General features: G+C 40.7%; 1 protein-coding gene across 18 annotated transcripts in view; it reads left to right on the top strand.

Annotated features, from left to right (window-relative positions):
* The window catches only part of TSNARE1 (t-SNARE domain containing 1), a 485628-nt gene that overhangs the window by 410443 nt on the left and 47201 nt on the right, over positions 1–27984 (top strand). For all 18 annotated transcript variants that reach the window (XM_049828098.1, XM_049828073.1, XM_049828090.1 and 15 more), the window contains one exon: positions 9066–9181. In XM_049828098.1, the coding sequence (XP_049684055.1) occupies positions 9066–9161 (96 nt within the window). In that variant the 3' untranslated portion in view covers positions 9162–9181. The remainder of the gene's footprint in view (positions 1–9065; positions 9182–27984) is intronic.

The following is a 27984-nucleotide window of genomic DNA, read 5'->3' as shown; positions in this document are numbered from 1 at the left end:
GGTTTTACTTATGATTCATAGGGCTGGGAGGGGCTTTTTTTGTGGATCAGTTACAGTAATGTACTGACTGATGTTTAGACGTACAGCTGCCTTCTGGTGAGAGAATCAGACCAGCTTAAACCTTCAGTTTGTTCTTTGGTGCCTGAAGACTTACACTGAGGGTAATTTGTCTTAATTACTGCTGAGATTTGAAGGCAAGTCTTAGTTTAAGAACACTTCACTTTGAAGACAGAAAATCCTTTCTTTCAGTCCTGATGTGAAAAATATCGTTACATGATATTTTTTTTTTTTTTCCTCTACCCCCAGAACTGCCTTTGTTTTCTTTACCTGACTCTTGCATTTGTTTGAGGATGGTCTGAAGATCATTCGTGGCTGATGCTCCACCCTTTACCAAACATTTAATATTTATCAGAATTTTCAAATAAAAATGTTGCATTTATCTATTACACATGGTACTAGGGAGAAATTATTTACTCCTTTGGACCAGAATCTCGTAAAGGTATTCTGAAGTAGTAGTTCCATTAACACCAAAGGAGTTGAGCCAGATTATATACTTTCTTTGGCTCTGGTCCTTATAAGCTTCTGCAAAGTTTGATCTAGTTGTTGTTGGCATAAGGCGCCGACCTGGGGAGCCCAAGCATTTTTCAAGACAGAATGAGCCAAATCTTTCCTCAGTCGGTTCTGCAATTAAGGCATTCTGCACTGGCTCCTGTAACCCCCTCACAGAAAAATGGGTGATGTACAGACTAGATAAGTGAGGTGGGTTGAAAACCGGCTGAACTGCTGGGCTCAAAGGGTTGAGATCAGCAGCACAGTGCCCCAAAGATTGTCATTTCTAATGCAGCCAAGTAGTCCTATTCATAAAATAATATAATCTAACTAATAAACACAGCTCAGCAGGAAGGCTTTCTCTGAGCACGGCACTGCTTTAATATGGTCGAATCATCCTCCCTCTGCTCTGCTCCCTTGCAACTCTTTATGGGTTTGAATTGTTGGGGGAATTAAGGTCTCATCGAGTCTGTCTGTGTGGGGCTGTTAAGCATCTCAGGGTGGTTTCTGCCAAAGTATAAGGGCATTTTGCTTTGCTACCTTGGACAACTTCTCTTTTGGGGGAAAATGCAGGCTCTCTGGTGTTTCAGGTACACACAATAGTTATTACCTGCTTTAAACTGCTGGCTGGATTTGCTATGTAGAATTTAAACAGCTGCCAGAGGTAGGTGGCTTCACTCCAGTGCTGGGAAAAAAATAATCCTCTGTATAGTGAATTCGTAAATCACATTGGAGGCCTGCTGCCTTGAAAGACATGATAGAAATGTAAGCCATTATCATGTGTTATTACAAATGATGTCTCAGCCATTAAAAAACCAAGTATATTAAGGGAATATTAAGATTGCTAATTCAAGCATTCAGAAGTTAGAAAATGCCGCAATTAAATCTGTGCGTAGAGGCTTAGCATCAGCCCCTGTCTGCTTTTAGGCAAACCAACACAGAAAACATTGTCCTCCTATCCTCATCCTGATAGGAGGCTGTTGCAGAGGGTGAAAATTATCTCAGATTTTAAACATGAGTGTACATCATGTAGAGTTTGAGAGAAGTCGTACCTTTCCCAAGCTGAGCCAATTTTCCTAGAAACATTAAAAAGTGCAACCTTACAGATGGGTAAAACTCCTTTCCCCCTATTCCTCCTCACATTCCCCATCCTTCTCCAAAGCGTGAAGGCACTAGAGAAAATGCATTACCTTTTTCAGGATGGGAGACTTGGACGTTTTTCAACAGTTTTCTTCCTTGATTTGGCTGCAATGTTTTCATTTAAATTAAAAAGCCTGAGATAGATTGCAGGCGTGGAAAATGTAAAAAGCTTAGGGGGAATGGGAAGACTGCGCAGAATTATTGGAAAGCAGCAAATCTGTAGAAACAGTGTCATAAAGGAAAGTTTGAAATCGGTCCAAATGATGTGGAAGTAAAGGCACAAAAACAATGTGTCAAAGCAAAGTGATATTCACTTGCTGGTGTGGGCTGGCCTTTTCCTCTCACATCTTGTGGGTTTACTCATATGCAACTTGTCTGCTTCATTCTTATTTAAAAAATACTGAAAGTGCTTAATTTTACTGGCCTTTTCTAGCCCATCTGCAGAAGCAGTGATATTTAATAGCAAATTCATTGTTGCTCTATAAGGAAGCTTTACCATAAAGGTCACCAAATTTGGTCAGTGCATTTTAATTTGTACACACGTTAAAGGTCACTTCCATTGCAGTAACACAGTGTGTTTACTCTCTTATCAGAGATGATTGTGTATGACTTAGCTAAGGGATCTTATCAATGTAAATGGAATATAAACAAAAAATAATAACGATGAAAACACTGGTGCAAGCGTAAGGGAATTTTTTCCCTCTGTATGTTTACGTAAATGCTTGGAGGTAAACACACATCTACGAGGCCTGATTTTCTGCTGTGTTACTCCAATATTTCTTTTTTCCCCCCATGAGAACTCCACAGCCTTCAGCGGAGTTTCTGCTGGTGTATATTGGAACGACGGTAGTTTCAGATTCATAATATCATCTCTGTATAAACACGTCCAAACGTAATTAAGGACTTGGGCTCTCAATCCAGCAGACCTCAAATTAGCTTTCAAAATGCATATTAAGGGCATAGACAAATGCTTTCATGCAATTCCAAATGACCTCTGAGGGCAGGGTGAACAAAATTGTATGAACCTCTTTAATGTCACAAAACTCTCTCTACAGAGATTTGCATATAAAGTGTACCATTTTATGTCAAACAGATTTGTTAATCTTACAATGAAGGAAACAGTACTTGAAAATTAATCAAGGTGGGTTTTCATTGCCCAACAGAGGCCCTTAAAAGGACCTGACCTGATAACTAGAGGCTGTTACTGTGTGGTTTCTAAATTCAATCATTTTTTGGCTTTATTTGCTGGATGGGTTTGCAGGAAATTGATCTCGATAGCAGATAAATCTTCAATGGTTTCTTTCCTTGAGTAGTGGAATTGTACTTTCGGAAGTTCTTGTAATCCTGGCTCTGTTGGAAAATCCTTCATTATTTGTTCGTTATTTAAAAATTATGTTTAAAATATGCATAAGCATTTCTGTAGATAAAAATGGGTAGTCTTACTGAGACTTTCGGTATTGAGTACAGGGTAGCTTTTTGCTTACTTGCCATAATAACCCATTTAAGAAACGATGACTGAAAAATGGAACTCCTCCCCTAGAAACAGGTTCTTGCCCATACCCTGGGCTTGTCAGTTAGGTTGTATGTCAAATGCTTAGATATATTTGGCATGGCAGGAGGGGAGGGGTAGGGACACGTGGTCTTGGCTTAATCTTCTTGGCAGATACTTTTTCTCTGCTATCATCATCCTTATCTTGGTCCAAGGGCTAAGAACAGGGAGAGATGGAACAAGAAGGTGGGATATCGGTGAGATCAATTTAGCTAATAATATCAACCCGCCCAATGCTTTTGTGCTGGAGGAGACCCAGAAAATGCCACAACCATGGAGTCGTAGGGTATGTCTCTACTCTGAAGCAGCATCATATGCTCTGAGCTTCCCAGAATAGAGCAGTTGTTCTAGTACAGATCCCTGCCTGAACTCAAATGCCTGTTTCTAGGGCTTTTCACCTCCTTAGGAGAGCAGGTTGTGAAATCTTGACCTTCCTGCCTTTCAGTGTATGGCGTAACCAATCCATAGAGGGTAGAGAAGCACAATGCTGCCTTTCCATATGTGGATCAAACGCTTACTGGTTTGACTCTTTTTTTTTTTTTTCTATTCTATACAAATACAGGAAAAACAGTTTCTTCTGGCCTCTCCTATTATTTATGCTTTGTCCAAGCTAGCTTTTGAAACCTTAGCAAGAAAATATTTCTTTCCTCCCTGTAACTGCGCTTGCTTAGGAATTTCCAAGATGAAACTTGCTTTTCTGGGCCTGGGGCTGTAATGGGCTTTAATAGTTTTTAATTACTTAACTATCTGTTGTGACATAATTAAAATGTCTTTCAACATTTCACATTTCACCCCCAAGAAATAAATATCTTCTAGACTGCAAAATATGACTTGCAGCTTATTTTTATGAAACAATGAGGGAAAGGCTTCTTCCAGGCTCTGTCACTTCCAGTTTGCCTGTCAATATAAAATGCTTCTCAGCTGTGTCCCTAAATAGCCTTGCTCATTCCTTCCCTGCTTTTCACTCCTATTTCACATGTGTGTTTAAAGAGCCTCTGTCAGGACTAAAATATATCTTTACCTATACCATTTTACTAAAAACCCCTGAGAGCCTAGCAAAAATAACTATAAAAAGCCATTATGTCTTACTACAGGATTAGGGTTTTTTTGTCCCACACTGCAGTCTTTTCATCTTGGGAAAATGTGTACAATGAAAATAGATTAGCTCCAATTTAATCAACAAATTCTAGGTGTTATGGGAAATGGGCTTACAACAGGTTGGGTCAGATCTATTAAACCAGAGCAGTGCAACAGCATACCATTCAAGGTTCAGAATAAGATAATATAATTAAAATTAAATCAGATAATACTGCTTATAATTATTTTCCATACATTTTCTAGCAGAAAATAATACTTTCTGGTAGCTTTAAACTTTTCCCAAATTCAGCCTGAAGTTTTATTTGTTGCATTGGTTTCTATAGCTCTATTTAGATACTCATTTTAAGTGATAGTTAAAGGGAGTCAGTGTTTTCCAAAATGGAGTTTTGCGAAACTTTTTCCCTGGAAGAATGTGGTTTTTAGGAGGTTTTGTTAAATGCTAGTGCCTCTTATATGTGGACAGAGCTTTACAATTTAGCAGGAAAAAAAAAAAAAAAAACCACAAATGGAGAAAACAGCCATACCTTTTTGTCACCTCTATGAGCGTATGGTGAAACCTTCAAGCCTCTGGAAAAAAAGCTGTTCCCTCAATTTTTCTTGATACTTCCTGGAAGCTGGGGGGAACACCCTCAAGATTCAGTTTGTACCAAGAATATACTTCAGCTATTCATACCTCTGCTGTGCCAATAGTCCTAGGTGTGTCTTGTCTTTGGCGAGCAGCTAAGTATGCTTCAACTGAAAATGGAAGATGCTGGGCAGAATTATCTTAAGATTGCTCCTGCAAGCAATTATGGGTGCGGGTTGCAGGAACTGAGAGGAGGTCACATTGCCCATGACATCAGAGAGCAGGAAACTCAAGGAGAATAGGGAATAGCATTAATTTCACAGTGTGAAAGAAAGGTCTTCAGCAGCTGAGGGGAGAAAGATCTGGAAAAAGATGAGTGAATCAACTGCAGATTAGTTGGATGCGTGGGAAATGATATAAAAATGCAAAGCTCCCTGAAGAATTATGTCATAAAATAAATGATTCATTTTACAGGTGGTTTGGTTTTTTGTTGGGGTTTTTTGTTGTTTTTTTTTTTTTTTTTCCACCTTAAACTTTCTGTGGCTGTGGCTCTGCTGTTCTGAGACTACTAATTTTAAGGCAGAAACATCGTAATATCTGTCTCAGGGCAGTAAGGAACTTGCCCTGGTGAGAAATGATCCTGTTACAGGTTTGGAAATGGTTTAACATTATGAATCATATTTTTTTCTTCTTTTTTTTTTTTCGTTTGGAGAATTGGAATTCTCTTGAGATCAGCTATACTTCTGCCCATGTCTCCACTTTTTTAGCTTAAAACGGACATAACCATCACTGCATTGATGCTTGGGATGGAAAGCATTAATTATATGATTCTGCTGTCACGGAACTCCCATAGGAGTATTAAGATCTTAGTGTTGTCTCATGTGCACGTGGCTTTGAATGGACATCCAAGAAAACAGAAGCTGATAAGTAAAATTTGTAAACTTATATGATGTACATAGCATAATAATTTGCTGAGATCCTACCTGGGAGGGGGAAAAAGTACTACCTGTATATGCATACCTGGGAAACCTAAACTCTAGCATTTCCTACCTGTCGAGGTCTTAAATTTCTGATGTTGATGTGTTTCCAATGTGCATTGGTGCCTTGAGTTATTAAAGATATAGGGATGTGTTTCTTTCTTTTCTCCCAACTTTCCTCAAGAATGACAGCGGTGACATTAAGACACTGTTGACAATCAGGTTCTGCTAACCTAAACCGGAGATAATAACCAGAGTTCGTTATATGCAGTATTATTATGTACGCTGTTTATTATTGTATATTTACGTAATACTTAGGTGAGGGTGCCCATTCCATGGTCCGCAGGTCCCATCTGGTGAACAGAACAATCTGTCCAACCTGCTCTGTGCTAACAACTTTCTCCTCTAGTAAGGGCAGGGAATGAGTTGCTCACCAAAATTCAGGCTTGTCCTCTTCACAGAACAGAGTTGGTGAACTCCGTGGGGTGTCAAGTCATATGTAAAGGGATCCTTGCATTGCCCTTCCTGAAGCAGCGTGTGCATCTGTACCTTGAGGGGAACTGCTGCCTTTTGCTCATATATTGGTATTTTTCCACTGAAGTGACAAAAAGAAGCTGGGGGTGCGGCCACACTTCCTCAGTGTGCGTAGAAAAGGTTGTGTGATCAGGCAGGGCTCAGAAGCTGTGTTTCTATTGCTCCTCCAGCACGTACAGATTTATGACAGGAGACTAAAGGGACTTGAAGAACTGAACATTTTCCTTATTGAAATATAAAGTAAAGAAAGAACTAGGAATTAACAGGAGAATCCTGCAACAGATTATACGTCTGTGACAGACGGTAATATTAAATCCACTAAGAGATGTTGTAAACAGAGCAGGAATCATTATTCTGACTTACCCGCCCGGTAAGTCTCTCCTACTTTCTGATTAGTCTGTTAGTCTGTTTATGGTTGAGTTTTATGCTTGCTTTATGTTGGTTAAAAACAAGGGGGGAAAAAAAAAAAAAAGCAGAGGGGGACAGACTACATAAAGTGCAAAGTAAGAGTGAATAGGACTTTGCAATGCTAGAAAGAGCAGAACAAGGGAAATTCTTTGCGAAGGGACTGATGGAAAAGCTGTCTGAAGTGATAACTGTACAGCCTTTGCAACTCTCATTTGGAGTATTTGAGAGCACTGCTTGAAGCTAAATGACCCATTAGCATCCTCTGCTGACCAAATGAAGGCTCTGGCATTTTGGAAGTGGACAAGGACATCTAGGTGTTTTAACATAGTCTGCGCTTTTAAGCAGAGGTTTCCTGGTTCGACTTGGAATTAATTAAGGTTAAGAGAAAAAAGGACTGTCCTCATGCACTCAGCTTTCAGAATGCATTTTAGTTACCCCTCTAGAAATGAAGGCTGCAAATGCAGAGCCACTATGAAGAAACATCACTTTGTGGGTGAAAAAATTTGTTAGAGAGATATAGCGCTGGTACACCTGTATTCTCCCCCAAGAGTCATAGTAAACTGATTGAAAAGTGCGAGCAAATGGGTTGCCCTCAAGTAGGGTTTTGAGGAGGGGGAGATAGTGTCCCCCTACACGGTCCTTCCTAGCATACCTGACAAAAAGATCCTTCTTAACACATGCACATGGAATGATATATTTAGAGCGCCTATTTTTTTTCCAACCCCAAAGACAACATTTCTGTGTGAGTAATTGAAAAGCAAATGGAGAGCCAAGATGAATCACTGATTATCTGCTGTGGAGGTAGGACAACACAGCATTTTAATTTGTTAAAAAATAATAATCAGGAAATCCACACTTTAATAAAAAACACCAGTTTGGTTGGTGATTGATTCTGGAGGAGAAGACAGGTCATGCATCAACAGTTCCCTGCTGGAAGCACTTCTCCAGCTCTGCACAGCAAAATGGATGGGCCCTGGGAGGGTTGTGGGGGAATGAAGCACTGGGCTTTGGAGCACCGATGGAAGAGATAAGTCTCCTGTCACTTGCAGTGTAAGAAGCCAAAACATCTCTAGAACAAAATAGCTTGGGATCTATGGCTCTATGGGAAATGCAACGCGGTGCGGAAAGGCGTAAACTAGTTAGGGAAGGAGCTGAGGCGCGCTGGGAGGGCTGATTACACCACTTAGGGAAGAATGGAAGGAAAAGTGGGTATCAGCAGTAATATTAACGTAATCTCTCCTGTGAGAGTGCCAGTTCAGTTCTAAGAAAGTGTCCTGGTTTCAGCTGGGACAGAGTTAACTGTCTTCCTAGTAGCTGGTACGGTGCTATGTTTTGAGTTCAGTATGCGAAGAATGTTGATAACACTGATGTTTTCGGTTGGTGCTAAGTAGTAAAAAACTCTGGACAAATACAATTGGTTTATCAGGTCAAGATGATATCATCAAGTCTGGTGGCTGGAGGACTGGTTGACCTGGTCTCAAGGAAAGTGTCTGAGTTGACTCTGTTTCATTGAAGTTATTTTTTGTGTGTGCGTGTGTGTTGGATAAGAGGATTACTGACACTGCAGGATCATGGAAACACCCTTCTTCTAATCTATCCAAAAGGGAGGAGAAGAAATTGAACTATCTGCAAAAGATTTAAATGGGGAAAAAACAACATTATGTCCATGGAGGTCACTGGGAAGGCTGATGGGTTTAAGTAGAAACAGACATCAAAATTAAAACCCTGTGGAATCTCTTTTCCCGTATCTTAATTCAAATGAAATCGGGGTAGTTAATGCTGGAGGTACATTTGCCTACCCTGTAAAGAGCCTGCCTTATTGCTTGGCTACATTTCATTGCACAGCAGCGTGGAGAGAGACTTCTTTATCTTAGAGGAGACAGTCTTCTCCTGGCAGCTGGAAAGCAGATTTGACACCCCCAGACCAAAACCACACTGAATAGCCTTACCCAAGTCCAGCCCTCCAAGCAGAGTCTGGAAATTTAGTGCGACACAAATAATGATTTAAGCAGGAAGAAAATAGCGTAGAGGTGATTGTATTTAAGGGGAATTTTCACTGAAAAGGAAGAATCTGGATTGTCCAAAAGGATGCGTCAGTCTGAAAAGAGACAAATTTTCCATCTCATATTGACTTGTTTCAATCAGTCCTACCATTGGAAAACCAGCAAAATTTCTTCATTGATTTACCCTCCGTCTTCCTCTTAAACATCCATGCACTTATTTCTTTGTCTTTCTCCTCCTTTAGCTACGAGCCAGGAAGATGAAGTGCTGCCTTCTCGCTGTCGCGTTGGCCGTTCTGCTGTTCATTGTCGTTATCATCGCAGTCTCCGTCAAGCACTGATCTGGCTACGGTTTCCACAGGTAAAAGCCTTTACCTAAGTGTTTTGACATACTCTGTAAGATGGTTGGGAGACAGTTTAGGAAGCTGATAATGGTAAGAAAAATTTATCTTAGCTTGCACGTTCAGGTGTGGCCTATGAAAATAATTTCCTTTAAAGGGTATTTGAGCTCAGAAATAGCATCTGTAGTGGATCCTTAAATGTAAGCCAAGGTGGTATTCAAACAAAACATCTTGTTCCCTTTTTCTCTGCTGTTTGAATTGTTTGATTTTATCAGGATCTCATAGGAATGCTAGTTAATGAATTCTAAATCCATATGAATTAAAGATGCAGAAGTGGTGCTAAAGACCCGAGGCTGAAGCAGGGTCGGGGGCAACCCAACATCCCACAAATATGCTGAGATGTTCCAAAGTGCACCTACCTGCTGAGATGTTCCAAAGAGACCCTGGAGCCAAGCCCTCCTGAGGAGCAGGAAGATAAACAACTGTAGACTGTAGTATGGACAAAACTAAAAGTGGGTTTCTGGTGATCTTTGCTCTGGATCGACCCCTAAAAGGAGTATTGGTCTGTAGTAGGGCGACTGGGCTGTAACCTTACCAAGATACGGGAGACATCAATGCAACTTCATCCCACTAGTGAAGTTTAAGCTATAGTATGTTTTCTTTGTAAAGAATGTGCTTTAAGTGGAAAGCATAAGACACAAAAAAAGTTTTTCTTTTTTTTTTCTCCCTCATTACCCTAGGAGAATGACTCATAAGTTCTTTCTGATAATCTTTGTCTGATACAAAGCATTTCTGGGTCTCTGCTGCTTTAGAAGGTCGCTAGGCCGTTATTCAAGGAGAGATTATTAGATTTAGAGACTTTCTACCACCCCAAGGGTTCTGGCATTCCAGCTCTGCGTGCCTGCTGCGCATGGCAGGGTTTCTGACTGGTAAAGCCAGAACCTAAGAGTATCAATGGGATTTTTCCTGCAGACAGTAAGTAAGAGCCCTGAGGCAGAAAGCAATGAAGGGTGGGGAGAACTTTTGGATTAGAGATCTCTGCAAGTCTCTGTGGGACATGATAAAGCATGTGTGATATCACTCCTGTACTTGGATACTGCATTATATTGAAGCTTACTGGGACCTTTTACAATTATTTAAGCGGAGATTTCTTAGCCTGAAATATCCTCAGGAACCACCCTAGAGAAAACACAAAGGATTGATAGATTTATTTTTTTTATTGCTTTATTTTACAAGAGTTCAGTGTTATTTGGCAAAGCTATCTTTCCACCTGAAGATGAAGTCGTTGCTCTCTAATGTGCCTTCTTTCCACATCATGCTCTCAACTGAAACTAGCAGGGGGTTGGTTAAAAAAAAAAATCACAGAAAGATGATCCTTCACACAAGGTGTACTTAAGCTTTGGAACTCCCTCAGGCATGACGTTGTCGATGCCAAAATTTGGGTACAAGAAGGAATTGTCCAAATCCATGAAAGAAAAAATCTGTTAAAGGATGTCAAGTACCATCTCACTGTTTTGGGATTAAGATGTTCATAAGCCCTATATTATTGCTAGGAGAAATAGCTGTAAATGCTTCTCTACACTTGCGTGCTTACTTAGGTATTTGGCCAGCACTGAAACGAGGACAATATCAGTGAGATAGACACTTAGATTGATCGAATATGGATGTTCTTATGCCACATATATATATATATATATATAAATTCCACATGTAATTTTATCCCTTTCTCGCATAAGAAACAGTGCTTACGGGTGCAGATAGTAGTCCCTCCTGCTGATTTAAATGTAGAGAAACTACAATAATTTTAGTTGTATTACTCTGGTTTTACTCTGCATTAGTGTGATTTGAGAATGTAATCTATCATGGTAATCTATAATATAATAAAATCTCTTTTATATTTAGTTAAATACTCCTATCTACTAGAAATCACAAATCTTATCAACAGTTGACTCAATCTAGACACATTTTAATCTAAATCTCTTAAGTAGAGAAAGTCAGAGAACCAAAATATTCTTACAATAAAACTCCATTGGAAAACTAGAGTTAATCTTCAGTTAAGAGATCCATGTCTAGAGGGAAGTGAACCTGGAGATACTAATGAAAGCCCTAGGAAAAATATAATGCTCTACTTTTCATCATCACTTGTGAATCTAATTATTAAGCTTCTAAAACATGAGTTACTCTGCAGTAATACAAATGTAGGCAAAACCTGCATTGAGTTATATTGGAACAAGTATGCCTTCTGATCATTATAAACTGTTCTTAATCGAGATCGACCCCAAATGGTGTGCAGCAGATTTCACACTTATTTTGAAGGTTTCCAAAATGGAACATCTTCAGAATTTCCATGTCCATAGTGAACATTTTTTTTACCCTGAATTGCAACGCAAATGGATTTTAAAATATCAGTGGGTCTAAAGTTTCAACTACCTCAACAAACTGTTTCACATAAAACTGTCTTACATGCTTTAAGGAGATAGAGAACAGCTGGGTTTTAACATATAACAGCTCTACATGACCATTCAGGGAAAATAAAGGGAAGAAAGCAAGCTAGGGAACTAGTTACAAAATACTCTGATGGGCACAAGACACATAACTGAATAAAATCCCAAGTTTAGTAATGACTGGCCAGAACTTCCATTTAACATGTCATCAAAGAGTTTTCTCTGTGCTGGGTCAGTGAGGAGCCAAAAGAAACAGCACCAGCCACCCCATTCAAGTGGTTTAAGTCCCATTTTCATGATATTCAAGGTAGGCTTCTTTAGCTTTCATAAGTACAGCCACAGTGAGAAATCTGAAGGTCACTATTCAGTGTGATAAAGAAAGGATGCCATTAGCATCTATGATCACTAATGATCATTATGATCATTAACATATAAAGTCTTATTCCCTTTATTTTTTTTTTGTTTCTGTTTGTACTTTTGCAATAATGATACTAAATCAACAGTTCTTCTCAAAATGACAAAAAAAAGCACTCTTTTTCCCCACCACAAATCAGACATGGCTTTGGCAGACAAGCCTATTCCTTCCGTAGGAAAGGTCTCATTATGAATCTTGAAAAGTAAAAAGCACTTTTTCCCCATGAGTTTCTGAAGCAGTGGTGGCGTCATCAGCTGCTGGCTCAGAGAGACCAGCTGTTCAGGAGAGCTCTAAGCCCTGACTTCTGCTTGTCGAGGTCCCTGCCATAAGTATGTCACTTCTCCCTTGGGGCAGGTTTTTTTCTGGCAGAGGGAGAGACTTGCATCTACGGAGGATACAGAGAAACTCCTGGAGACTTATGTTTGTACATTTGTTTGCTGACACCTCAGGAAAATAGCCCAGGAACTTTTGGGTCACATTGCTCATATGGTAGCAACATTGCAGCTGCTCTTTTTTGCTCTTATGGTACAACATCAGTAAACATCTTAAAATGACAGTATCACAGTAGCAGTCTGAAAAAATGTCTCTCCTTTAACAATGTCTTTGTCTAGTGTCAGCCTAGATAGAGTAGAATATTTGCAGATGGAAGGGACCTACAATGATCATCTAATGTCCTGACCAATTCAGGGCTGACCAAAAGTTAAAGCATGTTATTAAGGGCATTGGCCAAATGCCTCTTAAACGCTGACAGGCTTGGGGGCATCGACCACCTCTCTAGGAAGCCTGTTGCAGTGTTTGACCACCCTCTCAGTAGAGAAATGCTTCCTAATGTCCAGTCTAAACTTCCCCCGGTGCAGCTTTAAACCATTCCCACGCATCCTATCACTGGATCTCAGGGAGAAGGGCTCAGCACCTCCCTCTGCCCCTCCTCAGGAAGCTGTAGAGAGCAATGAGGTCACCCCTCAGCCTCCTCTTCTCCAAACAACACAAACCCAAAGTCCTTAGCTGCTGCTCATAGGTCATGCCTTCCAGCCCTGTCACCAGCTTTGTTGCCCTCCTCTGGATGCATTCAAGGACCTTCACATCCTTCTTAAATGGTGGGGCCCAGAACTGCACACCGTATTCAAGGTGAGGCCACAGCAATGTTGAATACAGCGGGATAATCCCCTCCTTTGACCGGCTGGTTCTACTGGGTTTGATGCACCCCGAGTTGTGGTTTGCCCTCTTGGCTGCCAGGGCCCACTGCTGACTCCTGTTGAGCCTGCTGCCAACCAGCACCCCCAGATCCCTTTCTGCAGGTCTGCTCTCCAGCCACTCCTCTCCCAATTTATAGTTGTGTCCAGAGTTACTCTGCCCCAGGTGGAGAACCTGGCATTTGCTCTTGTTAAATTACATGCCGTGAATGATTGCCCAATGTTCCAGTCTGTCTAGAGTCCTCTGCAAGGCCTCTTGTCCCTCAAGAGAGTCAACAGTACCACCCAGTTTGGTATCATCAGCAAACTTGCTAATGGTGCATTCAACTCCCGCATCCAGATCTTTGATAAATACATTGAACAGGATTGGCCCTAGAATTGAACCCTGAGGAACACCGCTGGTGACAGGTCACCCGTCAGATGTAGCCCTGTTCACTACAACCTTTGAGCTTTGTCCTTCAGCCAGTTCTTCACCCAACACACCGTGAACCGCTCATCATCCCACAGTTGGACAACTTGTCCAAGAGGATGCTGTGAGGAACAGTACCAAAAGCCTTACTAAAATCCAGAAAAACTACAGCCACTGCCTTCCCTTCATCCACTAGGTGGGTGACCCTATCATAGAAGGTGTCCTGGCTTTTGTGGGGATAGAGTTAATTTTTTTCCTAGTAGCTGGTATAGTGTTATGTTTTGGGTTCTGTATGAGAAGAATGTTGATAACACACGGATGTTTTCAGTTGTTGCTAAGGAGTGTTTATGCTAAGTCAAGGATTTTTCAGCTTCTCATGCCCAGCCAGCAAGAAGGCTGGAGGGGCACAAGAAGTTGGGAGGGGACACAGCCAGGGCAGCTGACCCAAACTGGCCAATGGGGTATTCCATACCATATGATGTCATACCTAGTATAAACTGGAGGGGGCTGGCCTGGGGGGGATTGCTGCTTGGGAACTAACTGGGCATCGGTCGGTGAGTGGTGAGCAATTGCACTGTGCATCACTTGCTTTGTATATTCCATTTCTTCTTATTATTGTCATTCTGTTATTGTTATTATTATCATTATTATTTTCTTCTTTCTGTCCTATTGAACTGTTCTTATCTCAACCCACGAGTTTTACCTTTTTTTCTTCTGATTCTCTCCTCCGTCCCACTGGGTGGGTGGGATTGAGTGAGCAGCTGCGTGGTGCTTAGTTGCTGGTGGGGTTAATCCATGACAGATAGATATCGAATTAGTTAAACAGGACTTTCCTTTTGTGAACCCATGTTGACTGTGCCTGATGATTGAATTATTCTTTAAATGCCTTTCAATAGTACCTAGTAAAACCTTCTCCATAGTTTTTCCAGCAACTGAGGTTAGGCTAACAAGCCTAACCTTGCTTCCAGGGATCATACAGTTTATTTTTCCTCTTGAGCTCCACAAAGAGTTCCCAGTTCATGGACACAGAAAATAGATCTTCTGTATCCTCCTTTTGACTCATTTGGATGAGTGCACAGCTGCACAAAGTGACAATCCAGACTGCTGGAATCCTAACGCTTAAGCATTCTTTATAGGAAAAAATAGGTGACAAATTTTGAGAAAGGTGCTGCATGTATTTGGCAGCTGGAAAATAGCCCTTTCAACGACAATTTAATCATCTCAATCTAGTTAGTCAAAGAAAGAAAGAATAAAAGATGACTTGACTACTCTGTACCCTTTCCTTGGAAGAAGTCATTGCAACAGAAGGTGCAAGAAGATGCAAGAAGTTTCCCTGTTTACAAGATACACTTCAGCCAGACAGAGGCTACTAGACTGAGCACATGGACTTTGTTATATAAATTCCTTAAACCCTGTAGACTTACTGTTCTTCCCAGCTTTAGAATCTGCCTGTGAATAAAGAGGCAGGAGTCCAGAGGAGTAAAACAGTGTTTTCCTTCTTGGTAGCTGATGCAATGGTTGACAGTGTTGCACAGCTACGGAAGAGCAGAACAGGCAAGTGTACAAGTGATCATTCAGCAGAATATTCTCCCAGCCTTCAGTGACTTGAACCTCAAAGGCTTCCTGATCCAGGAAATAGTTATTTAATCTTTAACAGCCATGTTAACTTGACCAGTTGCATTTTGAACCATCATAAACTTTAAAATGGGAAATACCCTGAGCAAGGAATTCCACTCTAATTACAATCAACATGTCATCTTTAATGTACAGCTAAAAAATCCATCTTAGCCAGCATCTTTAGAGCAGGGCTATGGTCCATACATAAAAGCAATAATCAGGTATCTGTTTCCTGAATATGCAACTGTCTTGTTTTGAGTTTAAATTGAATTAATTATCATATAAAAGCAGAAATTATTGTTTTAATTTGGATCATTTTTTCCCTTCTTTGCAATCACAATTTTCCTTGCCTAACTTATTTACGGGCTTATTAGGTGGTCAAATGCTTTCTGTAACCTAATCGATGAGGATGAGGTTCAGACAGCTGATTTTATGCAGTCTGTCTTTGGTGTTTGTTTTTTCCTCCCTTTCAGACCTTAAGTTTTTTGGATTGGGGTTGGTTTTTTTTCAGTACCTCATGCACTACAGTGTCTCTGCGTGCTGTACCCCGGCAATGCAGTAAGAATCATAAGACATGCACTTGTAGTCACTGCATGTGCTTGGAGGAGCAGAGGAATGTCCCTTCATGCAATCTGGCCTAGGGAAGTAAAGAGCATCTTCATCTCAGAGTTTTAAATCTCGGAGTTCGAAACCAGGACAGCAGACAAGCTTTCTGCAAAATTGGATTTTGCTAGGTGAGCCTCAGCCCCTTCTGATGTCATTAGTGCTGCACCTTTTTCCTCATAGCGTCAGACATCCGGGTAGGGCATAAAGTACCACGTGGAGCCAAAGGAAGTTCTTCCAACGCAGGGCACATCAATAACCCACCAACAAATGCAATCAGAGCCCCTATCTGTCGGGGTCACGAAGGCTGTAGGTGGCAGAGAAGGAAAGATTGACAAGTGGCTTTGTCGTCCTTGGCATTTACAGTTCTGTCATTCCTTCCCAGCAGGAGACAAGTCTGGGCAACATCTTCTGACACTCGCAATGGAAATTTTGACATTTGCATCTCTTGCCTGGCGATGTCAGGTTGTAAGACCAGAGCAGTTCCTACTCGGTGTTGAACAGAGCAATAATTCAACCTAATGAACATTGTAAATAAGGGCAAAACATAGACAGGTTTGTTTCATGGTATTGCTTTTGCCTTTTAAATTGATATCATGGGGCCGGATATACTTAGTGTCTCTTTACCACATGTCCATATATGGCTTAATAGCTATGGGAGTGGCTCAGTTTTCAAGCTTTTTTCAGTTTCTCAAGCCCTGAAAGGATCGTAGTATTTTTGACAGCTGTCATTCAAATTCTAAAATAATTCACCCCTCTGCCCTGGCTGTGGCATTGCTGCCAAGTTTTCTCTGTAGCACAATCAGGAAGCAATAACGCTGCAATATCTGATTTGGTTTTTTTTTTTTTTTTCCTGTTTCCTATTATTTTGAAAAGATTCCTACATTTATAGTCAGGTGTCAATTCTTGTCAATTCGACTCTTGTCTTTTAGTCTATAATTAATTGCTTGGATCCTGGCATCCTTGCTCAATTTTTGCTTAGGTAGGAAGACAGGTACATCCTGATTCTGCAGTAAGTTTTATGCTTCAAATTTAAATGAGTCAAAAATGATACCTGAATTTTCAATGATTAATATATAAGGGGTCTGGTTTTAAGATTTCACCCAGTTTCTTAAATTAGGCTAGCTTTTACATTCGTGAAGACTCTCCTGATTCCAATGACCATGTCTGCGCTTCTCTTAGCTAAATTATTTCCCTGACAGCCAGTTAAAATCTGAGATACAGACAGGTAGAAGAGGGAAATGATTACCAGTAGAAAATGAAATTTTAAGAGAGAAGAGTCTGCTTTATGCAAAAAATCCTTCAAAGTAACAGGGCAAGAAAAGCAAAAGTGCCAGTAAAAAGGTAGATTTATTTCTAAGAAGTTCTCTGAGTTTTCACCACTTATACACACCTCTTCCAAACCTTCAAACAGATGAATGTCTTGATGGGACATCACATGATCAGGTTGAATGCATTTCAGGTTGACCTTCATTGTTGTCCATCTGCATGCTATTTGGTCTTTAGAAGTGTCACATAATGCCAGGTCATGAATTCTACTGTGAAAGAGAGCTAAGGGATGATGTGTTATGTTGCCTTTGCCTCTAACTTGAGAGTCCACATGTAGACAGTTCCTGCAGCTCAATTAACGAGTAGTAACTTGAATTCATTGATTTGAATCCAAAGTCAGTAAGACTTTCGAGCAGTCAGCAGCTTGCTTCATCACATCTCAGGTTTCTACACTGGTTTTTGCAATGGGTAGGAAAATGGAGTACTCCCACCGAGTGGCTGTGCACAGTGCTGACTCTTCAGATGGATGGCAAGTCTTTGATCCGAGCTTCCCGAAGCAATCTACAAACGTTAATTATTGATGCTTTCTAATGCCTTTAAACTTGAGCTATGATGACACACCTCTAAGGACCTGACAGAAGAAGCGAATCTTCAGTGCATTCAATTTGAACTGCTAGAAACAACACAAAACTGGCCATACTGATTCAGGCCAATGGTCTCTCTGGCCTCATGTACTGTGTCATTCGCAGGTACTTAAGGAAGGACCATGTGAAAAGAAGAAAGAATATCAGGTAGAATTGTGGACAGCACCAGTCATTCCTTTAACTGCCTAAATATGGCTTCAGGTGCCCAAAATGTAGGTTCCAACTTGGAAAACATTGTCGTAAGTGTATGTCTAAAATCTTTGAATGAATCAGTAGCAAATGTCCTCTTCCCTATGGATAGTCTCATTTCCTCAGGAGCAGTGATGTCTGGTGGAGGGAGCAGTTGGTGTTTACAGTACGATTGATGGCTCAGGAGGGTTTTCTGAGGCATAAATCAGTAGCCCCCAGGAGAAGGGAGGATTAGGCTCTTTATAAGAGCGACACAGAGTTATAAACTACTCCCACATCACTCCACCACTGTTAGCTGACATTTTCAGTTGGCAATGCTTGAATTATCTGTCTCATCGAGCCCCAAACTACAGTGAGATGTTGGTGTTGTGAGAGGGACAAGAGCAGAAAAGAGCGGCCCAAGAGAGTCCATCATTCATCCTGGTGCCCCTTGGCTCTGGGGTAAGTGGACTTTCAATGAAGGTGTTTGGTACTTTTTGATAAGGTTAAAACAATTTATTCTTCTCTGGAGAGCAATTCCTCTTGACCTGGGGATGATGGGAAGATGGGTAAGTTTGGTGTCGTTGAGTGCAGAGCTTGGAGGGGGGGGACGAGGAGGCCCTGAGTGGCCAGTTCTGTGCTAGCAGGTATTGATCCGACAAAAGCCACAAATTCTATATGTTTCATCACAATTTCAGTCTCAGCTGGTTCTGTGATATTTTAAAGCCTTTATATGTGAAAGAGAAAGTTTGAAAAAGAGGTCTCTGATGCTGGCAAACAATACACAGATCTTCACTTTCCCTACTTATTAATATTAAAGTACTTTTATTGTTCTTTGTCTTTTCTCCTGAAGTAACTTAGAAATCCAGTCTTAACAAACTTTGTTTTTCTATTGGAACAACACAGACACTGGAGTTCTGGCAACGTTCTATCTCCAAAATAAGTAGCAAAGACAGAATCTGTATGTTGCTTTTCCCTTTCTGTGGACATGCACACAGTAGTATTATATAGAAGCTCTGAGGACATCAGGTTTTGATAAAGTTAAATACTCTACCTAACTGTGTTCTTGAGATGTGAATGTAAAAAAAATTTTAAAAAATTGCCTCCTAAGACAGGGGGGCTGTATTGGGTCTGGCTGAGATGGAGTTAATTTTCCCTGCAGTAGCCCTTGTAGTGCTGTGCTCTGTGTTGGTAGTTAGAAAGGTGTTGGTATCACACCAGTGTTTTGGCTACTGCTGTGCAGTACTCGCACAGCCCCAAGGCTGTCTCTCCAACATTCCCCCCGCCTCACCCCAAAAGGCCAGTAGGATGGGGGTGGGCAAGATCTTGGGAGAGGACACAGCCAGGACAGCTGACCCAAACTGACCAAAGGGATATTCCATACCATATGATGTCTCCTCAGCAATAAAAGCCAAGAGAAAGGAGGAAGAAGGGGGGCTTTCGTTATTTCATTTGTCTTCCAGAACAACCATTATGCGTAATGATGCCCCACTTCCCATGAAGTGGCTGGACATTGCCTGCTGATGGGAAGTAGAGAATAAATCTTTTCTTTTCCTTTGCTTCTCTGCACAGCCTTTGCTTTTGCTTTATTAAACTGCTTTTATCTCGACTCATAAGGGTTTTTTCCACCTTATTTTCTCTCTTCCCCCCCCCCCCCCCCCCCCATCCTGCTGAGACGGAGAGGGATAAAGCAGCTTAGTGGGCACCTGGAGTCCAGCCAAGGTCAACCCACCACAGAATCTCCTACGTTTTCTTGGGAATAGGGCAGCACATAGTTCAGCAGTGCCATTCACTAAATGACAGGATACGATTCTCATTGGTATACGAGCTGCTTGAAAGAGTTACATGACTATTATCCTTCGTGGCGGTGTTCTATCTTGGGGAACTGCAGCCTAAACAACGGGATGTTCAACAGATTGGTTAGCATTTCAGCGTCATAGGAAAAATATTACAAGCGATAAAATATACTCACTGAAGTGCTGTGCTTTATCCCAGCAATCTCCACTGAAGCCCTGGTGGTGGTCAACCTAGTTGGAAGATGGCCTCATCCCACGATGTGCTGTAACTTGTTAGGTTCTCCTCTGCAACAAAGTTACTCTTTCCAAGAAACTATAATGATCTGGGAGATATTCTTTAAACCTGAGAGTGATATCCAAGGGTAGAGGGCTTATTCAAGGCTGGTTTTGTGGCCCTCTTTTCTTCCTAGGCCTTCATTAACATGAAAATAAAAAAAATAAAAAAAATCTAAAATTCCCATATAACTTCAGACCTGACTGAGTTATAACATAATGGTTACCATGTCTTTATTAGTTATCTACACCATTAGGTAGATCTTAGAAATACCCACATTTTGATAATATATAGTCTGTTCAATATATAAATAATAAACTCCTAATTGCCTTTATCTCTCTGATGTGAGATTCTCAAACCATCTTTAAAAAGAGAATTATAACTCCACCGTACTCAGTGAATTTTCTGAAATATCCCTTGTAGTTTCATTAGGCTTTAATAGGAGTTGGAATCTGCTTCACAACAACCTTCCATTTACAGAATATATTTCAGCTCGCAAAATAGGCTTTTTAGATGTATCTGGAAAAGGAACCTTTTGACTTTAGTAGTCATTAAAGAAATAACTGTCTTTATTTCCTAAAAAACTGCTGGAGAGATGTCTTTTTTACTTCTGAGTTTGGTAAGGAAGTTGCTTAAGCTTTGACAGGCTATTAATTCCCCAATTAATAGCCATATTTTAACACTGAAATGGGCTTTTTACATTACAGTGTTGAATGACTTTGCTATATAGTGCATAAACCATTTCATTTCTCTCACAAGTAGGTCATCAGGAATTACTATGTTGAGGGCTTGAACAAAAAGACACCATATTTACAACGGTGCATCTCAAATGAATCTTAGCATCCCAACTCGGAAGGCGGGCAAAGTTTCTTGTCACCGAAACGATGAACAAGGTGGAGTGGAGGTAGATCATTTCAATTTTCACATTACTGTGGTTGATTGAATTACCTCTTGTTAGCTGAACTGCTATAGTTGTACAGCCTGCTGAGAGCGCAGAGTAAAATGCATTAGTTTTGAATGTCATGTCATCAAAACATGCTAAGAATAACATCCCATCCATTGCTGCCTCTCAGCTGACAAGCAGTAACTCATTAAAGAGCAGTAATCTGATCCCTTTTGATTGTCTGCTAGTCTTTAGATAAAAAAAAGCTATATATTCTGTGGAATATTTTCAAGGCCTCTGCTTTTTCCTTCTTAAAGTTTGAGAGTCCTACAGTGCTTAGGGAAGAAGAGCCACGCAACAGCAATATTTTGAGCACCCTCTGCATAGCTTTGAATTGGAGGGATTTTTGAAATGAGGGTAGAAGAAAGCCTACCCAATTTTAGGCTAGGGTGGTAACTGTCTGCAGATGCTCACGGCTGTGGCTGGTCAGGTCTCGAGTACCCCTAAGGATGGAGACGCCACAAATTCTCTAAGCAACCTATTCTGGTGTTTGTCCGCCCTCGCAGTAAAAAAGAGTTTCTTTCCTATGCAAAAGTGGAATTTCCTCCATTTCAACTCTTGCGAGGATTTATTTTTTTTGATGTTTAGTACTGTGGCTTGTAAGAGTTTGCGATGTGAAGAGGCATTCTTGTCGATTATTTCAAACAAAATTGTTCTTAGTTTTGTAACTACCATTTGTGTTATGTTTACAACATGCAATTAAGGATTCCTATTAAATGTTCTGTACAAGGCAGATCCCAATGACCAATATTTATTTACATTTTTTCCAGAACACAGCATTAAAAAGACTATAGATGAAAAATTTAATGCAAGAGAGAAGCTATAAAACCTGCATTTCAGCTTCTATGAACAAATTTGGGCATTTATTGGCCTAGGAAGTTTTCTCTTTTGACACACAAATATTGCTGCGGGGTGATAGACACACAAATTTCCTGGAATCTCTTTAATTTGTAGCAACCTCTCCTTTATTAAATTATGTATTCCAAAGGATATCTTGTTAACGACCAGTATATGGCAAATATATTCTCTAAGCTTATTAGTACAGAAATAATTGTAAGTGGCTGCTATAGTTCATTAAGGCTTATTTATTTTGTAGTTCATTAAGGCTAATTTTATAAGTATAAAATATTTTTTAATAGCCATTTCTGCCTGGTTTTTTTTTATGTTTCTCTGCCATCTACTGCTAGCAATAGGTTCTGATTCTATTCTTTGGTCCTAGATAATTTGCCACTGTGTTTACTGTGAACTGCTTAGTGATAGCTTCTAATCAACAGTTTTGCTGGGCAGCAGCAGATGCTAATCTTCAGTCAGGCACGTATTCGATTATTTATGTTTTTCCTGGTCAAAAGGGCCAGTTAGTACGATCTCTGATCTCTTGATCCAGCACACTGGAAGTTCACCTTGCTTTATGGACAGAACTTTCTCTTAGAGTATACATGTGATCAAAAATTTCAGTAATTTGATTCCGTGAGTGCCTTGAAGCCCAGAATAGGTTTGATTTACACATAAAAAGTTGTACCATGGGAGTAAAAAGGAATGTGGGTAGTTTTATTTTTGGTTTGGGGTTTTTATTTTATTTTTATTGATAGCGTAATCATATTAGTAAAATTCTTTAAAATAAGTTCTAGAACTGTTAATATATAGTATATTGTTTAAAATAAACAAAGCTTATCACAGTGGTTTAACATACGGTTAAACCCATGAGTCTGGAGAGCCAATTTTCCAGCCTGGATTTGAGCTATATATTCTTTTGTTGCTGTTTGTAATGAGCTGTTATAATACTGAGTTTTCTTCTGCCCTTTGCTCAGTATCTCACTGAGCCAGAGGGTACCTGGTTTCTCCATGGCAGATACGGGCTCGATAGGTACTTCATTGCCACAGATAGATTTTTTTTTTTCATGGCTCAGGTTTTCCAACAGATCACAAGGGAACATTCTGCATCTCTAATGCAGTCCTGATTTTGATGTGAAGACAAACTAAAGAGCAACTTTACCTTAAATCTAATCAAATTAGCTCAGAGACAGACTGATACACAACTTGGTAAAGGGAACACCCACATCAGCTCAAACATGAGGGAGAGGGAGGAATCTGTTATTTTTTTTCTTATGCCTTTCCCATTTTCAATGAATACTTAAGTATTTATTGATGAAAAGACCAGAATTGGAGCATACTGCCTCTCATTCCTGTGTCTTTGCTATCAAGCGATGGAACTGTCCCTGTTTAATGTCTGTCTCAGCAGTCATTTACACATTTGAAACAGTGAAGCAACTACAAAACAAATTAAATGGTGGCCCCTTCTGCATGTCTCGTACCCTCCTGACTTATAGTAGAAATCCATAGTCCAAAGCCTTGTTCTGGGTTTAGGGCAAGATCTGGTTTGAATTCCCATCTAACCATGTAAGACTAAAGCCAGAAGGAATACTATGAGGAGTACTAAGCTGTTTTCCTCCCTTCTTGTGGGATTAGAGGAACCAATGTGACAGTATTCGAGAGTACTCAAAGGCACAGACAGTCGTTTCCGTCATTCATTTGCACAGGGATACAGCAAAATTTGAGTCTCATTCAACTGCTGGCAAATGTAGGAGAGGAGAGGTAGTCATCTTAGGACACCTTTTTTTTTTTTCTAAATTTGTGGATATACTGAATTTTATAATCTGCTGGCATCTTTGGTTTATCATGCTGCGTTCAAGTGGTAATTTCAATACAAGTTTTTGTTGTGAGAATTTCATTTCAGTAAAGTCAACACGTTCATCCTTTGCTAAACCATACATAGACAGGTATGTGCACACACATGCACCCAAAACCTTACCAACAGAAAAAAAAAACCTGAAGGTGGGTGGGTGGAACAAGCTCACAGGAATGATTACAGTAAGGGATAAAAGTAATAATTGTTTCAGTTATGAAAAGGAATGAAAGAGCGTGAGGTTAATCAGCAACCAGCCTTCTCTTCCATTTCCTTGGAGATGAGGGTCAAAGTACTGACAGTCTTTAGCATTATGTACATGCTTTTGTGTGTATATTTGGTGTATGTGTTTTTCTGTTCATATGTGCATCAGATCCTCTGTTGAAAAGGGTCTAGTTTCACTATGAAATATCTTGCAAATTGGATACTGTTGGTTTTAGTTGCTTAATACAAAACAAAGGACTTTAAGTTTACTTTCTGTTGTTGTGATTAAGCCCTGAATGCTTTCCCTTTTCATTGAAAACATTTTTATAAATCAAAGAGATGGCCACTCTTGTTGTTTGTATTGTTTGTAATGAGTGGTCATGAGGGCTGCTTTTGTCTAAACACCCAAGAAGTTAATGAGCTTACTTCTATGGGAACACAAAATCTCACTGTGAGTCCATATAATCCTTTTTTCTGGTAAGATCGTGGTGCCTACAGATCGAGTAGAGAAAAGCTCCTCAGTAGCCAGGAAAGCAGATTTCCATCTCCCAGGCCACTCCACCACTTTCCTTCTCTCATCCTTTATGAGACTGAAATTCAAGATGAAGACAGGTATTTTGGACGTCAACGGACCTCCATGAGAGCCAGGTATTTTGAACTCCCCTTAGAGCCAGTGGAGATCTGGACAATGAAGCCTGGACAGCAGTTCATCTGCCCACTTCAAAGGGATCAGTGCGCTTGTCCACACAGATATATATCTATTGTCATTTAAATTTCCCCAGGTTATGTCGCCTGGATCCTAGCTATCATTCCAGAAGGGCATGGGTGTCTCTTGTCATAGTTCCTAGTCCCACACAGATGTCTTGTATACGCTAGCAAGTCTCAACTGGCATGAGATGGTTGGCTGCAGGCAACTGAATCAAGCCCTAGAATTCTACTATGGAGAAATTGGCTATGATGGGGGCTTCACAGACTGTATTTTCTGGCTGTCCAGGGACTGTAAGTGGAGCTTGCAGAGACCCACTGCACAAGGAGACAGAGCCATGCGGGTGCCTGAAACGGGTGTCTCAATTCTGAGCTGAATGGTCAGTCACAAGTGGAAGTGCCATTTGGATTTAGCAAAATGAAAGCGATCTGAAACAGGATCTGAAGGTTGAGGTCCCTTGAAATGTCAGTACGGGTGTTTGCCGTGACTGTGCATGGGCTGGACTGAATGTGGGCTGGACTGATAAGGGTTATACATGCCAACTGCAAGGTTTCTGCAGAAAACACGCTGCTTTCAGGCTCTGGAGCTTTATACTGAGGAAGGGTTGGAAACATTTCAGCTGATCTTAGCCAAGTGGAAGATAAAAGGACTTGCAGGCTGGTGCTGCACCTAATACGACATTAACTCATCTGGCAGCCCTGATACACGTTTTTCCCTTGCAGCAGAGATCCAGAGTATGTGGGTCTGTTGTTTCAGCAGGAGGTGACCAATCTTTTTTTTTGTCCTGTAAGCAAGATGTTTCAGTATGGTCAAAAACCACACCATACATACCACATGGCTTGCAGGCAGTAGCCGACACTGCCTTCCCAGGCATTCCTGGGACTCGGACTGGGCTGGTCGTTCGTCCCAGGGTTATTTGGCTTGCTTCCTTCCAGCGCTGAAAATTAAGCTTATGCAAAAGCCCATGAGCTAGCAGAGTTCTGTGTGAGAATTGTTTGTGCATCATAGACATCTCCAGATCCCTAGCTGGATTCCCCCTTTCTCGCGTCTTGCTTCTGCGTAGCCAGAATTTCATTTGTCTTTGCTTCCTACAAAGGAGCAGTCATGGGAAGGAAGATGTGAAGATGATGAGGCCAGCAACAGCCATAAGTAGTGGAGAAAAGTCCTGTTTACAGATTATTCCACATAATTTCCCTTGCTCTGGTTTCTGCAGCTTCTTCTCACGTCCATCCCAGGAAAGCCTCTGGATGCTTTCTCCCCTGGGATGCTCAGTCTTTTCCAGAATCCCTGACACCTCCTGAGTTTCTGGGTAATTGAATTTGCCACTCTGTTTTCTGTTAGTAAACCTCCTGACTTTCTTAGGAAAGATAGGAAAGTAGCCTACTTTCCAGTAGGTAAGTATCATTTGCATAGCCAAATGAGCTCATACAAACTGCCTGAAATGGCTGAGGAGCAGCTCCAAACTGACTAGCCATAGGGAATTCCTGTAATAACGCAGGGCATTTTACTTGCCTAGATAGGATAGTAAGGAAATGTTAGCTTCTTATGATGAGTTTAATTTAACTACTGAGTTTCAACAGTCTACGTGGCTGAACTTGTTTTCGGTGTTTCCTTGCTGTTGAGTTATCCCATTGGATTAACTTGCTCAGACCTTGCTGATTCAGCAGGAGGTCTGGCTCCTTTCCGAGGCACATCAGGCATCCAAGGAAAAGGCTAGTGATAGCTTTCCCAAAAGAACAAAGAAGCCGTTGTGGTTTCTCACGGTTTCTCACTGCAGAGAATCTGAGCAACGAACCCAAATTTAGTGTACAGTTACTACAAAATGTGGCAAAGTATATTGTTACCTCACTTCAGCCATTCCGAAAACTAGGCATTTAGGTCAAGCAGGTCATGGTGATCCTCTCTCTCATCAGTGGTGAAAATTAATCAGAGGCACAAGTTAACTCACCTCTTTCTGTCTTTAACAGTCACATTAGTTTTGGAGAACTTGTGTTCTTGAGATATTTCTCTCTGTATAGAGACACAATAGCTGAGATCAGTGAGGGTGATGCTGGCTATAACATTCATGGTGAGAAAGCTTTTTATGTGGTGTTGGGCAATACATACAGAAATGGGTATAATGTCCCACCAGAATTCACAGACAAGGGAAAAAAAACATTTTGGGGAGGAAGAATGCAAGCAGAGCCTTGAGCACATGCTTAATGCTTCGCAGGTGTAACCTTCCCGTCTTGTAGGAGCTGGTGAAGCTGCTCCTGAGTTCCAGGTGCGTCTGCAGGGACTTTGGTGAATCAGAAACACTGAGTGAGTCCATGAGTGAACTGGGAATAAAAGCCGTGTTCTTACCCTCTTCCATCTGCACTTCCACATAGGGAGTTTGTTTTTGTCAGGCTATCCTGTTCATGAGAGTTCTCCTTCCCCCCCAGCCTACTGACAAGTACTTCACACACACCCCCCCAAAAAAATAAAAAGGAACCCCAGCCAAAGTATTAGGCTTGATGCTGCAAATCAGATAGCCAAATCTCCTGCTGTAATGTGTTGGAAAAGTTTAGGCCTGCCAGAAATATTTTGTCAGCCTGTCTCTGGCTTTCTAGGGAAAGGCAGGGTTTTGCTCTCTGTCAGGTTTTTATTTTTTTTTTAATCTCCTTTTGATGAGCTTCCTATTGGGTTTTTAGCTACTTATAGAGGAAAGTTAATTTTTTTAATTGCAGTTTCCAACCAAAAAAAAAATCCCATCACTTCAGAAATCTTCTTGCTTGCTTTATTTTTTCCTGCTGTTGCTTTTACTCTTGACATTCAGCCTACTCAACAAGTCCTGATATGACACTCCATAAAATCTTTATCCTGTCAAAGCCCTGCTGTGAGCATAGCCCAGTGCTTCCAGAATTTGCATTTAGCATCCATTCATATGACTATATCGGTGGGGTTTTCTTATCATTGAGTAGCCCTCCAGCTTTATATGAAAGGGCACAAAGTTAATGAAAACAGCATTAAAACTCTATTAGCATTTAGTGAGATTACTAAACCTTGTTCTGAACTTAATATTGGTTTCAGCACTATTATTTTTTTTTAACTCAGAATACCCAGAACCTGAGACAGCACAAACAGTCCTATCATTGAGCCCATTTTTCAGGTGAGGATGTTATTTCAGAAGGAACTGAAGGCTTTGATTTTGAAGGGGACTGTTTGGGGATTTTGAATATTTTTTTCTTTTTTTTTTTTTCTTTTGAAGGAAGACCCACTTATTGGAGTTTATGTTTCTTTCTGTATGTTTTGACTTGAATTCCTGGAGAAATGAATGCCAGAGGTAGAAAGATCTCCTGGAAACGTCACATTACACCCTATTTCTTTCAGAACGTTAATGAGGATTTTCCTTCAGACACAAATTCGCTGTTGCTTTTCTTGGGGAAAAAAGAGATGAAAACACAATGTTATAGGGATACAGAAAGGAAAATTGC

The sequence above is a fragment of the Accipiter gentilis genome, chromosome 2 (genome assembly GCF_929443795.1).
Source record: "Accipiter gentilis chromosome 2, bAccGen1.1, whole genome shotgun sequence".
Taxonomy (NCBI): domain Eukaryota; kingdom Metazoa; phylum Chordata; class Aves; order Accipitriformes; family Accipitridae; genus Astur; species Astur gentilis.
Note: the sequence above shows the minus strand (reverse complement) of the source record. Positions and strands in the feature narration are given on the sequence as shown.